The following is a 14146-nucleotide window of genomic DNA, read 5'->3' on the forward strand; positions in this document are numbered from 1 at the left end:
GGCCCCAGGGCCGGTTTCCGGCGTCTCGGTCCCCCGGCTATGGGGGCGAGGGACGGGCCTCGCGTGGACTGCACGGCTGGACCCCGAGGCGCGAGTGGCCGGAGCGCCCCTGCAAGGGGTGCCCCCGGGGACCCCGCTCCAGGGGCCGGCCCTGCTGACCGGGGGGCGGGGGCTCCCTTAACGACAGGGCCCGGCAGGTCAGCGGGAACCCGGGGGCCGTGATGGCCCGAGTCCTCCGCTCCTGGCCTCTCCTGGCTCCCACCTCGGGCGGCAGCCGCAGCGAGGGGAAAGGGGTGCACTTGCGGCGCATGCGCCCTGCAGCGGGGCCCGGCTCCGGGGCGTTCCGTAATTGGGGAGCCCGGGCGGGCCTGGGATGCGGGGGGGGGGAGGGGCGGCCGTCCCGCGGGAGGGGGTGTGAGTAGGGCGGGGCCGGAACGTTTTTCTCCGGGGCCACGCCCGGGCGGGCACAGTTAACCGCCGCACGGATCATGGCCGCAGCCGCGCTGGGGCAGGTGGGTTCTCGGCCCCGCGCCGCCGAGGGGCCGGGGAACCCCTCGGGGCAGGCGCACTTCCGGCAGGACCACCGGCGCGCGCCCGGTGCGTCCGGCTGGGCGCCGCTGCGGGTGCGACGCTCGGGTTCCGCGGCGGGGTGCCGAGGAGGATGGGGCTCCGTTTGGCAAGGAGCACAAGGCTTGCAGTGGGGCGTGGGGAGTCGGAGGGGCAGGCCCTAGGCGGGCCAGATACAAAGCGGGAAACGTGGAGGAGAGGACCGAAACGGGAGGGGCGCGGCACTGGGTCAGGCTGGGGCGGTTGTGTTTGAGGAGGGGTGGGGGGCGGCCGAGGACCTACGGGGTGGGGGCAGGATGAGGGCAGGGCGTTCAAACTCCAGGCCCCCCTGGGAACCGGACGATGAAGCTCGGTAAAGACAATGCCGTGGGCCGTGTTCCCGACCCCCCTTACCTTGGTCCCGGTGACGTGGACGGCCTTCCTCCAAGGCGGAGAGCCGCGCTGCTGCGGGGAGTCCTTGCCGCTAGGTAACCAGGTCCTGCAGTGAGGAGGGGTCGCTGGAGCCCCGCCGGCCACAGCACGGCCCCCGGGGAGGGGGAGGTGTTCCCTGCAGGCGGGCAGAGTTGCGCCTTCCCCTGGTCCTGGGCGGCAGTGGGGGGGTGGTCGCCCCGGGCTGTGATGTGCAGAGGCCTGCCCATACTCTGCCGTGCTGTGGGACCCCCAGCCTCGAAGGCCGCTTTGTCTTGTAGTGGAGACGGGGCTGAGCCCTAGGCTGGGACAGGCGGGAGTCCCCGACCTGGGACAAGCCTGGGGCAGGGAGGGCTGTGATCCGGGGATGGGCCCGGGGTCTGAACGGGGACACTTCGGGCCCCCCTCAATGGGACAGACACACTGTGAGGTTGTGAGGTAAGAGGCTCAGGCTGCGATGTGAATCAGGGGCTGTGACCAGAAGCCCTGGGCCTGGATGAGACAGCATGAGCTGTGACCAGGACGTGAGTGGCCGACTGGGTTGTGGGGCGCGGAGGAGGCTCCCTGGGGTGACAGAGCCCTGCCCGATGGACCCGCCAGCCCCAGTCCTGCCCTTGTGTCTCAGGGCAGGTGTCCGAGCCCCGGCTCCGGTTCTGGCTCCAGCTTCCTGCTAACGCACACCTTGGGAGGCAGCAGGTTCCGCTCAGGTGTGGGAGGCCAGGTGGAGTTTCTGCCCCAGCTGTTGCGGGCGTTAGAGGGAGGAACCAAGAATGGAAAACCCCTAGTTCTCTCTGCCTTTCAAGTAAATAAAACTAAGTAAAGGAACAGTCACACTCCTTGTCCCAGCAGCCCCTCTGCCCTCTGGGGCCCAGCCCTGTCTCTGGGGGGGGGGGCACCTTCCTGAGCTGAGCCGAGCCCCGCCCCTCAGGATGGAGGCAGCTGCATCACGGGGCCTCCCTCCGTGGCCCGGGATCCGTCCAGCCTGGATGCTGAGCCAGTATCTGGCCAGTGCGGATGTTTTTCTGTCTAGTCTCCCTGAGGTAGTCTCTCTCCGGCAGTTGGGGTCTCTCTCCCCCAGTTTTTTCCCCAGGCCTCGGGGCGCCCTTCCACTCTGCACAGCCCATCTGATCTGCTTTTCATCGATTTCTCTTCCGTTTCCTTGTTCTCGCCATATCCCCCACTCAGTATTTTATCCTGAGGTCTCCTGGCTTTATTTCCTGAGACCTGAGTTTCTCTCTCTCTTTGTTTTGACAGGCAGCGTGGACAGTGAGAGAGATAGAGAGAAAGGTCTTCCTTTGCCGTTGGTCCACCCTCCAATGGCCTCCGCGGCCGGCGCACCGCGCTGATCCGAAGGCAGGAGCCAGGTGCTTCTCCTGGTCTCCCATGGGGTGCAGGGCCCAAGCACCTGGGCCATCCTCCACTGCCCTCCCTGGCCACAGCAGAGAGCTGGCCTGGAAGAGGGGCAACCGGGACAGAATCCGGTGCCCCGACCGGGACTAGAACCCGGTGTGCCGGCGCCGCTAGGTGGAGGATTAGCCTAGTGAGCCGCGGCGCCGGCCTGTTTGTTTGTTTTAAAGACTTACTTATTTGAAAGGCAGAATGACAGGGAGGATCTTCCATCCACCGACTGACTCTCCAAATAACCAACAGCCAGGTGTCGGCCAGGCCAAAGCCAGGAGCCAAGAGCTTCATCCTGGTCTCAGCCAGGGGCCCAGGTCGCAGGCAGTGGCTTAACCAGCTGTGCCACACACCAGCCTCGCTGTCTTACTCATGTGAAAGGCAGAGTGGTGGAGAGGGAGAGGCAGAGAAAGGGAGAAGGAGAGAGAGAGCCTCCACCCGCTGGTTCACTCCCCAGATGCCCACGACGGCTGGGGCTGGGACATGATTCCATCTGGGTCAGAAACCGTGGTCTGCTGCCTCTCTGGCACATTAGCAAGAAACTTGACCGGAAGAGGAGTGGCCGGGATAGAACCAGCACCCTGATGTGGAAGGCGGGCACGCTGAGCGGCAGCACACGCCCGGGCGCCACGCCACCTGCCCGGCTGGGATCCGATCCTTGGGCATCTCCCCGGGGCACCGCGTCGCCCGCCCGGCTGGGATCAGGTCCCTGGGCATCTCCCCGGGGCACCGCGTCGCCCACCCGGCTGGGATCAGGTCCCTGGGCGTGTCCCCGGGGCGCCGCGTCGCCCGCCCCGCTGGGATCAGGTCCTGGGTGTCTCCCCGGGGCACCGCGTCGCCCGACCGACTGGGATCAGGTCCCTGGGTGTCTCCCCGGGGCACCGCGTCGCCCGTCCGGCTGGGATCAGGTCCTTGCACCGCGTCGCCCGCCCAGCTGGGATCAGGTCCCTGGGCGTCTCCCCTGGAGCACCACACCACCTGCCCGGCTGGGATCAGGTCCCTGGGCGTCTCCCTGGGGCACCGCGTCGCCCGCCCGGCTGGGATCAGGTCCCTGGGCGTCTCCCGGCCTCCGACTCTGTTCTTTGCAGATTTGCTCCTCATTTCTGGGTCTTTTTCCCTCATTCTTCCTCTGCCTTCTCTCACTGTCCTTAAACTTCTTCCGTCCTGGCTGTTCTCTGAGGGCTGCTGTCCCTTCCCTGTGTCTGTCCTCTCTCCATGCCTGCTGTCCCACCCCCTCCTGGGCACCAGCTGCAGGGCTGGGCAGGCCACGCCAGGGACACCCGCTCTGCTCAGTCCAGGAGCCCTGGGGCCGCCCGAGACTCACCTGCCGGCCGTGACCGCGGCTGTTCTCGTCCACTGGGCAGGAGTGGCTTTGCCTCCCACAACCTCAGGACCCAGGCGCCTCCCTGCAGGGTTGGGGACACAGGTCACTGGGAGGGGCCACTCTGCTGGAAGCACTGACCTCTGTTCCCCTGAGGTGGGGGAGGGGCCGAGCGAAAGACTGTGGGCTTCTCTTGGGGCCTGCGCTGGCTGTGCTGTGGTGGAGCGGGTAAAGCTGGCGCTCGCGACTCACATCCCATATGGACGTGGACGCCGGTTCCAGTCCCGGCTGCTCCACTTCCCATCCAGCTCCCTGCTGTGGCCTGGGAGAGCAGCGGAAGAAGGCCCGAGTGCTTGGGCCCCTGCACCCACGTGGGAGACTCAGACGGAGGTCCCGGCTTCTGGTTTCCCTCTGGCCCAGCCCTGGCCCCCCGGCCGTTGTGACCATCTGGGGAGTGAATCAGGGGCTGGAAGATTCTCCCTCCCTCTCTCTCTCTCTCTCTCTCTCTCTGTAACTCTGCCTTTATAAAGAAATCGTTAAAAAAGTGAGCTTCGAAATATTGATCAGAGATGATGGGGGACTCCCCGCAGCCTTGGAGGGGCTGCCCACGCGGAACTGGGCTGTCCAGGGTGTGCGGCAAGCTGAGCCCAGTTGGGTCTGAGGGAGGAGGGGCTGGGGCCTGGACTCCTAGTCTGAGGGAGGAGGCGCTGAGGGTCCCGATCCTGGTCTGAGGGAGGAGGGGCTGGGGCCTGGACTCCTGGTCTGAGGGAGGAGGGGCTGGGGCCTGGACTCCTGGTCTGAGGGAGGAGGGGCTGGGGCCAGACTCCTGGTCTGAGGGAGGAGGGCTGGGCCTGGACCCCTGGTCTGAGGCAGGAGGCGCTGGGGGTCCCGATCCTGGTCTGAGGGAGGAGGCGCTGGGGCCTGGACTCCTGGTCTGAGGGAGGAAGGGCTGGGGCCTGGACTCCTGGTCTGAGGGAGGAGGGCTGGGGGGTCCCGATCCTGGTCTGAGGGAGGAGGGGGCTGGGGCTTGCAGTGCTCAGTCCCGGGGGAGCAGGACCTGTAGTCCCTCGTTTTCCTGACCTGGGCCAGGATTTGGGTCCTGGGGGCTTTCACTCACCTGCACAGCTCCCCTGGGCGTCCGCTGCTCTGAGCTGCTCTCAGGCTGGGGCCAAAGTTCCCTGAGTGGGCGGGGCCTCTCTTTGACTTTACCCCCCAGTGGGAGGGGTCAGACTGCCGCGGACTCAGCTCTTTCCAAGGATGTGGCACGCGTGGGGGCGGGGAGTGGGCTTGGCCTGGGCCACGTGTGTGGTGCGGAATCCCGGGGGGAGGGAACCTCACAAGTACAGGGGGTGCAGAGGGGGTGCGGGGGCCCCAGCTCTCTCTCTGCTGGCCTCATCAGCCTTCTCCCTTCTCTTCCTGCCCAGATCTGGGCCCGAAAACTTCTTCCGGTCCCTTGGCTTGTGTGTGGTCCCAGAAGATGTGCCTCCTCCAACTTCAAGGTGAAAGGAAGGGGCTGGACTCCTGGGTTGGGGGGAGGTGCGCAGGGGGCTGGGGTTCTGGACACCTGGACACCTGAGCCTGGAGGAAGACGTACTGGGGCTGGATTTGGGCGTCTGCAGGAGGCCCACAGCTTAAGAGGTGCCGGTGGTAGGCAGTGGGTGGAGGAAATGAAATGAAACTACATATCCCAGAAGCCTCTGTGGTCCGAGGCCTCCCTTCTCTATGGCTCCGAGGCCCGTGGCATCATGGGAGATGTAGTTTATCCCTTTGGCACGCATCTCCAGATTCCAGGACACCTGGTCCCCTGTCTTTCCTCAGGCCGCGGATCTGCAGCTACAAATGACGGCGGAGCCTCAGAAGAAGCCCAACCCCAGCGAGCCCCTGATGTTCGGGAAGACGTTCACCGACCACATGCTGATGGTGGAGTGGACGGGGAAGAAGGGCTGGGGCCAGCCCCGGATCCAGCCCTTCCAGAACCTCACGCTGCACCCGGCCTGCTCCGCCCTGCACTACTCCCTGCAGGTGGTGTGGTCGTGACCTCTTCCTGTTCCCGGCTGCACTTCCTCCGCCTTGCCTTGTCTCAAGCCAGGTGCACCCTCCTGGGTCGGCTTTGCCTGCTTCTCCTTTCTGTGGGTCTTCGTTTCTGAGGCCCTGGGTGTTGCTGGGTCCCCAGCGTGAGCCCCACGCTTTCAGTGTGACTGAAGCAGGACTTCTCCCGGCAGAGAGAGGAGCGTGGGAGGAGGGGCCCAGCCAGTGTCCGGCCCAGCTGCAGGGAGAGCCTGGCATGTCTCAGGGGAGTTGCGGGACTGGAGCATGGCCGAGGAGACCGATCAGGGCCACTGGGTCTTGTCCGAGGGCTCTGGGTAGGGCAGGTCAGGGCCAGATCTGAGACCCTCAGGGCACGTGTGGAGGCCAGGCTGGGGCGAAGGTCCAGGTGGGAGAGCTCTGGGTGGAGAGGGACAGTGTAGGGGCTAGCAGGAGGGGCGGGGCTGGTGCCCAGGGCTCTGCCAGCTGGGCGGGTGGGCCGGGGACCCGGAGGGGAGGGCCCTCTGCCTTTCTAGGAAGAAACTGGGGAGGTGTTGGGTTTCATGACTCAGAGCCAGGGAGGCGCGATGAGCGGCTCACAGCTGCAGGGCCCCTGGCAGTCTGGGTAGGTTTTGTCGTCTACAGCAGGGTTTTATGATATCGGGCGTACTTTCCTGTTCCTCCTCCCCCCACTCCCCCTCCTGATTTATTTATCTGAAAGGCAGAGAGAGAGAGGGAGAGATCTTGAGGTCTTCCACCTGCTGCTTTACCCCCTGAGTGCCTGCGGCGGCCGGGGCTGAGCCAGGCTGAAGCCTGGAGCCAGGAGCTCCATCCTGGTCTCCGGGTCTCCCACGCGGGTGGGAGGGGTCCAAGGACTCCCAGGACGCTGTCCTCCGCCACCTTCCCGGGGGCATCGTTAGGGAGTTGCTGGGACTGGAACCCGGACACCGGCCCGCCCTCAACGCCCACACCGGCTTGCTTGTTTTTCAGAAATCTGAGGGGTTTCCCCCGCTTTCTCTGTACACTGAGCTGGAGCCGACAGGGCCTGCGGCTGGTAGACACCAAGGCGAGCGTGGGGGGTGCACCATGGGGGCTGCAGACCCCCCAGGGGGGCGCCCGGGGCCGCATCCCCCTCTCCTCTCAGCAGCCACAGTTCCTGCCCAGTGTGGCACGCAGACGCTGGCCCGCGTCCTGTCCGTGACTGCCCTCGGGGGCCGGCTGACACCGGGGACCACGTCTGCAGGTCCCCCTCACTCTGGGGCACGCTAATTATGCTTTATTATAATTATATATGCATAACACACACATCACAGGATGCACCACTTCAACCATTTCAAGTACAGTAATGCTGTGTGGCCATCCCCGCTGTCTGTTCTAGAGCTTTCCATCCCCCCGAACAGAAGCCCCCAGCCCGCTAAGCAGTGCCCGAGGCCCCCTGGTTCACCCCCAGATGCCTTCAGTAGTTGGGGGGCTAACGCCAGGGCCCCGAATTCAGCTCGGAGCCGCCGGTCTCCTCCGTGTGTCCATCTCACTCTGGCGCTGAGCCCCGCCCCCACTTCCCTGCAGCTCTTTGAGGGCATGAAGGCGTTCAAGGGCAAGGACCAGCAGGTGCGCCTCTTCCGGCCCTGGCTCAACATGGAGCGGATGCTGCGCTCGGCCAGGCGCCTCTGCCTGCCGGTGAGGGGGCCCTGGCTCAGCCCGGGGAGGAGGGGGGCGCAGGGCCGGGCGGGCCTGGGGGCGGGATGGAGGGCTCCTGACTGCTGACCCCTCCGGATTCGCCCCAGAGCTTTGACAAGGCCGAGCTGCTGGAGTGCATCCGCCGGCTCATCCGAGTGGACAAGGACTGGGTTCCCGAGGGCAGCGGCACCAGCCTCTACGTGCGGCCGGTGCTCATCGGAAACGAGGTGGGCCCTGCCCCCGGGGCGGGGCTTCTGAGGGGGGAGGCCGGGGCCTGCGCTCCCGGGTTCCTGACGCTGCCCCTCTGCCCTCTGCAGCCGTCGCTGGGCGTCGGCGGCGCCACCCAGGCCCTCCTGTTCGTCATCCTGTGCCCTGTGGGCTCCTACTTCCCCGGAGACGCCGTGACCCCCGTCTCCCTCCTGGCCGACCCCACATTCATCCGGGCCTGGATGGGGGGTGTCGGCGACTACAAGCTGGGGGGGTAAGCCTTCCTGCCTCAGCAGCTCTGGCTGTGGGAGCCCCTGGGCGAGCACCTGTGCTTCTGAGGTGGGCCTCTGGGTGCCCGGGGGTGTGACCTTGGCATCGGGATCCGCGGCGCGTAGGCGCTCAGTGCGCGCACCGCGTCCAGAAGGAGGAATACCAGAGATGAGCTGGGGTCTCGTCCTTGGGCACTGGCGAGCCCAGGGAGGCTTGGGAGGGAGGGGCAAGCTTAGCGCCGGGTAAGAGACCAGGGTTAGGATAGGGAGACAGGAAGTCCTGGGCCGCAGACCAAGCCTGGACGCCGGCAGTGCGTCCCAGAGGGGTGACCTTGGCAGTGGTTTGACAGCTGGGGGTTTGGTGATCACAAGAGGGGTGAGGAAGATGATTGGGGGGGCACGTACCCCCCCAGGGTCTTCACACCAAGCTCATGGCCAAGGACGCTGTCCTGGGGGTGCCCAGGAAGCCACAGGAGGGCTGTGAGCTGGGGAGGGGGTGCCCCCAGTGTGTTGGGGAGGACGAGGTCCCTCCCCCATCTGACCAGCTTGCCTCCACCAGGAATTACGGGCCCACCGTGTACGTGCAACGGGAGGCACAGAAGAGGGGCTGTGAGCAGGTCCTCTGGCTGTACGGCCCCGACCACCAGCTCACCGAGGTGGGCACCATGAACATCTTCATCTACTGGACCCACGAGGACGGGGGTAGGTCCGGCCCTGGCCGCAGGGCAGGCCCCGGGGGTTCTGGGGGCGGGGTGTGGAGTAACCCCGCCCCCTTCCCTTGCACCTGCCCTAGCGCTGGAGCTGGTGACGCCCCCGCTGGACGGCATCATCCTGCCCGGAGTGATCCGGCAGAGCCTCCTGGACCTGGCTCAGAGCTGGGTGAGGCGCTGGGGGCCTGCGGGGGCGGGGCTCCCGTGGGGGCGGGGCTCCGGTGCTGGGGGGCCTGCGGGGGGGTTCCCGTGGGGGCGGAGCTCTGGTGCTGGGGTGCCGTGTGGGCGGGGCTCCCGTGGGGGCGGAGCTCCGGTGCTGGGGTGCCTGCGGGGGCGGGGCTCCGGTGGGGGCGGGGCTCCGGTGCTGGGGTGTCTGCGGGGACGGGGCTCCGGTGCTGGGGTGCCTGCGGGGGCGGGGCTCCGGTGGGGGCGGGGCTCCGGTGCTGGGGTGCCTGTGGGGGCGGGGCTCCGGTGCTGGGGTGCCTGCGGGGCGGGGCTCCCGTGGGGGCGGGGCTCCGGTGCTGGGGTGCCTGTGGGGGCGGAGCTCCGGTGCTGGGGTGCCCGTGGGGGCGGAGCTCCGGTGCTGGGTGCCTGTGGGGGCGGGGCTCCGGTGCTGGGGTGCCTGCGGGGGAGTTCCTGTGGGGGCGGAGCTCTGGTGCTGGGGTGCCTGTGGGGGCGGGGCTCCCGTGGGGGCGGAGCTCCGGTGCTGGGGTGCCTGTGGGGGCAGGGCTCTGGTGCTGGGGTGCCTGTGGGGGCAGGGCTCTGGTGCTGGGGTGCCTGTGGGGGTGGGTGTGCATCTGTGCCTTGCCGCCCAGGGGGAGTTCCGGGTGGCGGAGCGCGCCATCACCATGAAGGAGCTGCTGCGGGCGCTGGAGGAGGGGCGCGTGCGGGAAGTCTTCGGCTCGGGCACCGCCTGCCAGGTGTGCCCTGTGCACCAGATCCTGTATGAGGGCCAGGTGAGGCCGGGCTGCCGCCGAGGGCGAGGGCGGGAGGGCGGGCGCGGTGGCGCGGGGCCTCACGCGCCTTTCCCGCAGGCCGTCCACATTCCCACCATGGAACACGGGCCCGAGCTCATCCTGCGCTTCCAAAAGGAGCTGCAGGCGATCCAGGTGAGGCCGGGCGCTCGGCATGATGGAAGGGCTCCCCTCAGCAATCCTAGGAGCAGGTCACGGTTCCGCCCATCACCCCGGGGCCTGCGGGGTCAGCTTGCCGCCTTCCAGAGCCCCGGGCGAGGCTTCGCTGAGAAATCCCCTTTCCCATGAGCCTCTGCGGCCCCAAACGGATGTCCCGCTGGGATAAAGCCCTTTCCCATGAGCCTCTGCGGCCTTGGGGTATCCTGGTAGAGCATACCCCGTCCCAAGAGGCTTTGCGCGCATCCCCTCTTCCGTTTATCCTGGGGACTGAAAGCCCTTTCCCATGAGCCTCTGCGGCCTCGGGGTATCCTGGTAGAGCACTGCCCGTCCCAAGAGGCTTTGCGTGCATCCCCACTTCCGTTTATCCTGGGGACTGAAAGTCCTTTCCCATGAGCCTCTGCGGCCCCTGGGCATCCTTCTGGTGAGAGAACGCTTTTCCCCATGAGCCTCTGCGTGCCCCAGCTGCCCGTTGGAGCGACCCCCCTCCCATGAGCCTCGGCAACCCCAGGGTATCTTGGGTAGAAGGAATCCCGTTCCCGTGAGCCTCTGCGCTTTCACCCCACTCGCGGGCATCCTGGGGGCGGGAGGCTGCTTCCCGGGGACTTCCGGGACCGGGGCCTGCTGGGAGTTGCGGTGCGGCTGCCCCTCATGCCGCCCCCGTCTTCCCTAGTACGGAGCGAGCACTCACGAGTGGATGCTCCCGGTGTGACGCCGCGGGCTGCGCCATCCAGGCCCCTCCCCTCGCCTCCTCGTGACTCACCTCAAGTGCAATATGGAGTAGCAGGCCGGGGGCGCCGACGCCGGGCTGCAGCGCGCCCCCGTGTGGTCGCTACACTCCCAAAGCCGTCGGGGCCCGCTCGGCCGCCGGCCCAGCCCCGCATCTCGGCCTCGGGGACCAGGCGCCCGCTGCTCCGTTCCCGGGCCGTGGCCGTGTCTCTCCGTGCGCAGCCCGGCCCCGGTGCTGCCGTTGATTTTTTTTTTTTCCCTCTCTGTGCTGCAATTTTGAAATAAAATGCCAAAGAACAAGGCGCGAGTGGTCTCCAGCGGCGCGGGGGTCTCCAGCCAGGAGTCCTGGGGACGCCATCGGTTTGCTTTTCCAGGACCCGGTGGCTCCTGCAGCCTGCAGGGGGCGCCCCCTCCCCTCCTGCGCCCACACCTTGCCCTTCCTGGGGACGTCCACTCTGCAGCCAGTCGCCAGGCCAGAGCTGTCCCCCGTCTGCTCTTGTCCCCTCCTCTCTGTCCCCTTAGCCCTGGGGCAGCGGGATTCCCGCACAGAGAGGAGACACCAAGGCTTTCAACAGGAAGTGGTCTCTACTGTGTGCCCACAGCAGGCCCGGCGGAATTCCTTCTCCAAGCCCGAGCCGGAACCCAGAGGGGTCTTTCCTTCTATGTGGCTTTAGCCTCGGGTCTCCCCCACGTGGCCGCGCGCATAGGTTGGGTTGGTGGTCTCATGTCCCTGGCGGCCGCAGGAGTTGACACAGCACTGCCCGTGGGTCCGTGGTCTGTGGGGAAGTTTCGGGAGAGCCGGGCATCGGGACCAGGCGTGCCACGTTTCTTTGTGGACCCGTGTGCAGGCGGAGGGGCCCTGTGGGACCGCTTGGCAGACGCGGTTGGTGCCAGGCCAGCAGCAGTGTCTTGGGGCAGCAGCGAGCCATTGCCACATCTTCTCATCCTCTTTTGTCAGCAGTTGCTCAAGGAAAGGTTATGGGCCAAAGGCCTCAAGGGACAAACTGGCTCCAGGCCTCTGCCTCTTTTTCCTCCCTCCTTTGTCAGTTCCGTGGATGAGCAATGGTCGGAGCTGCTGCTGCCATTTTGTGCCCACGAAGGGTGCTGCTGCCCACACTGAACACGGCAGTGAGCGAGGAGGAAAAAAATCTCTGGGTCTCCCCACGAATATCCTGATTTTTTTTCTTTTTTGGCTTTATTTATTTGATAAGAGAGTTACAGAGAGAGGTAGAGCTAAAGAGAGAGAGAGGTCTTCCATCTGCTGGTTCACTCCCCAGATGGCCGCGACGGCCTGAGCTGTGCTGATCCGAAGCCAGGAGCCAGGAGATTCTTCCAGGTCTCCCACGCAGGTGCAGGGGCCCAAGGACCTGGGCCATCTTCTACTGCTTTCCCAGGCCACAGCAGAGAGCTGGATAGGAAGTGGAGCAGCCGGGACTTGAACCGGCGTCCGTATGGGACACTTGTGCTGCAGGCAGGGGCGTTAACCCGCGGTGCCACAGCACCGGCCCCTTCCTTTGTGTTTATGGAAGTCGGGAAGAGCTGAAACCCCCGTGTAAGCCGCTCGGGTCGGACGTTGGTCCTCTGTTGTCTGCTCGGTGATGTCAGCCGGGGCTGCTCCGTGTCGTCCCAGGGCCAGGGCTCCTGTCGCCCGGGAGCATCCCTGACTCCAGGAAGCCATCTGAGACTGTGCCCAGCCATCAGACCCCAGATGAAAATCCAGGCTCGCCTCAGGGCGCCCCAACGCTGGACCAAGGGCTCACCCCACCCCCGCTTTTATTTTGTAAAACTTAAACTGTTCGTGACTTTTGGGGAGCAAGTTCACCGTCCCAAGACTCCGTTTTCTCGATACAAACAGAAGGGCCCTGAGGCCAGCGCTTTGGCTCACTAGGCTAATCCTCCGCCTAGCGGCGCCGGCACACCGGGTTCTAGTCCCGGTTGGGGCGCCGGATTCTGTCCCAGTTGCCCCTCTTCCAGGCCAGCTCTCTGCTGTGGCCAGGGAGTGCAGTGGAGGATGGCCCAAGTGCTTGGGCCCTGCACCCCATGGGAGACCAGGAGAAGCACCTGGCTCCTGCCTTCGGATCAGCGCGGTGCGCCGGACGCAGCGGCCATTGAGGGATGAACCAACGGCAAAGGAAGACCTTTCTCTCTGTCTCTCTCTCACTGTCCACTCTGCCTGTAAAAACAAAAAAAAAAAAAAAAAAAAAAAAAAAAAAAAAAAAAAAAACCAGAAGGGCCCGCACCCTAGGAGACGGCAGGCGGCCACTCCGGTTCCCGGCCGCCCACGCGCGACACCCGGGCTGCGCAGGGGCGCCCCGCCCCGGCTTCACCAGCGTCTGGGGAATGAACCCGTGAACGGAAGATCGGGCTCTGCCTTTGGGGAAAAAAAAAAAAAACTTAATTGCTTTCCATGGCTAATTATATGGTGTGTGTTTCTGCCAAAGTTAAAATTGAAAGTTTGTTTTGTTTTGTGTTTAAGAGGAGGGAAAGCAAAGCTAAGGGCTAAAATAAATGTCGAGTGGCGGGAGCCCCGCCCCGCAGCCCGGCTTCCGGCGCCATCTGGCGGCAGCGGTGGGTATAAAGCTCGGCCGGCGCGAGCAGCCCGAGCTCCGGGTTCGATTGCGGCGCGTGGTTGGAACCGTCTTCATGCCGCTATGAAATGCAGACTGAGGATGGGCGTCTGAGAAGGACCCCTCGGGTGATGCTTAAGAAACACCGCCTTGGGCCACCGCCTGCGGTGCCGCACCCCGTATGGGCGCTGGTTCCAGTCCCGGCTGCTCCACTTCCGATCCAGCTCTCTGCTGTGGCCTGGGAAAGCAGTAGAAGATGGACCAAGAAAGGTCTTCCTTTCGCTGGTTCACTCCCAAATGGCCGGTACGACCGGCGCTGCGCCAGTCCAAAGCCAGGAGCCAGGAGCTTCCTCCCGGTCTCCCATGCGGGTGCAGGGCCCAAGCACCTGGGCCATCCTCCACTGCACTCCCGGGCTGCAGCAGAGAGCTGGACTAGAACCCGGCGCCCGTATGGGATGCTGGTGCCGCAGGTGGAGGTTAAACCAAGTGAGCCACGGCGCCAGCCCCCAAGGGAGTATAATTAAAAAAAAAAATTGTCACGGAGCCCTCATTGAAAAGGTGGCATTAGGCCAGCACTGAGTAGCAGCCATTTGGAGGGTGAACCAACGGAAGGAAGACCTTTCTCTCTGTCTCTCTCAATGTCTAACTCTGCCTGTCCAAAAAAGAAAAGAAAAGAAAAGAAAAGGTGGCATAAAAAACCCCACTTTTCTTATGAAAGCTGTCAAATACACAGGAAAATAGCGAGACGGAGTCCACAGCCGGTGCGCACCACCAGCACTCAGCAGCTTGGCTTCTGCCGCCCAGGTCTGCACGTGAGGCTCCGTCTCCCACACCCTCAGCTGCTTGTGCCCACGCCTTCCCCTGGCTTTTCTGTCCGCTGTGTATCTCTGCCGCACCTAAGGACAATAGCGCTGAGCCCCCGGCTCCGTCCAGTTCCCAGCAGGAAGTGGCGATGGATGCGGGTGAGGCGTGAACTCAGGGCTTGGCAGAAGAGAACGGAGGCAGCCAGAACCGCAGGTGCAAAGGCCCTGGGCCAGAGGCTGGGAAGACGTGGGCAGAGGGAAGGAGCCTGGTGCGGCCCCCGGGGGAGCCAGCAGAGGGCGCCCTCTGCCGGCCGCGTGCGGACCCGCGCGAGGCG

The 14146-nt window shown here is 65.4% G+C and overlaps 1 protein-coding gene across 6 annotated transcripts; it reads left to right on the forward strand.

The window, feature by feature from the left end:
• Positions 1–396: 396 nt before the first annotated feature.
• Positions 397–10741, forward strand: BCAT2 (branched chain amino acid transaminase 2). Of its 6 annotated transcripts, none has more exons than XM_070063107.1 (12): positions 397–512; positions 5119–5193; positions 5513–5783; positions 6710–6785; positions 7286–7396; positions 7504–7623; positions 7714–7877; positions 8432–8574; positions 8666–8751; positions 9398–9538; positions 9617–9691; positions 10386–10741. In XM_070063107.1, exons 2-12 carry the CDS (start codon positions 5172–5174, stop codon positions 10422–10424), a joined length of 1248 nt encoding a protein of 415 aa, XP_069919208.1. In that variant the 5' UTR covers positions 397–512; positions 5119–5171; the 3' UTR covers positions 10425–10741. The 6 variants fall into 6 exon arrangements, with proteins under 6 accessions (XP_069919208.1, XP_069919207.1, XP_051684763.2 ...); XM_070063105.1 differs by lacking the exon at positions 397–512 and adding an exon at positions 859–1034; XM_051828803.2 differs by lacking the exon at positions 6710–6785 and having other exon boundaries at positions 400–512; positions 5513–5716.
• Positions 10742–14146: the final 3405 nt, after the last annotated feature.

The sequence above is a fragment of the Oryctolagus cuniculus genome, chromosome 18 (genome assembly GCF_964237555.1).
Source record: "Oryctolagus cuniculus chromosome 18, mOryCun1.1, whole genome shotgun sequence".
Lineage (NCBI taxonomy): Eukaryota > Metazoa > Chordata > Mammalia > Lagomorpha > Leporidae > Oryctolagus > Oryctolagus cuniculus.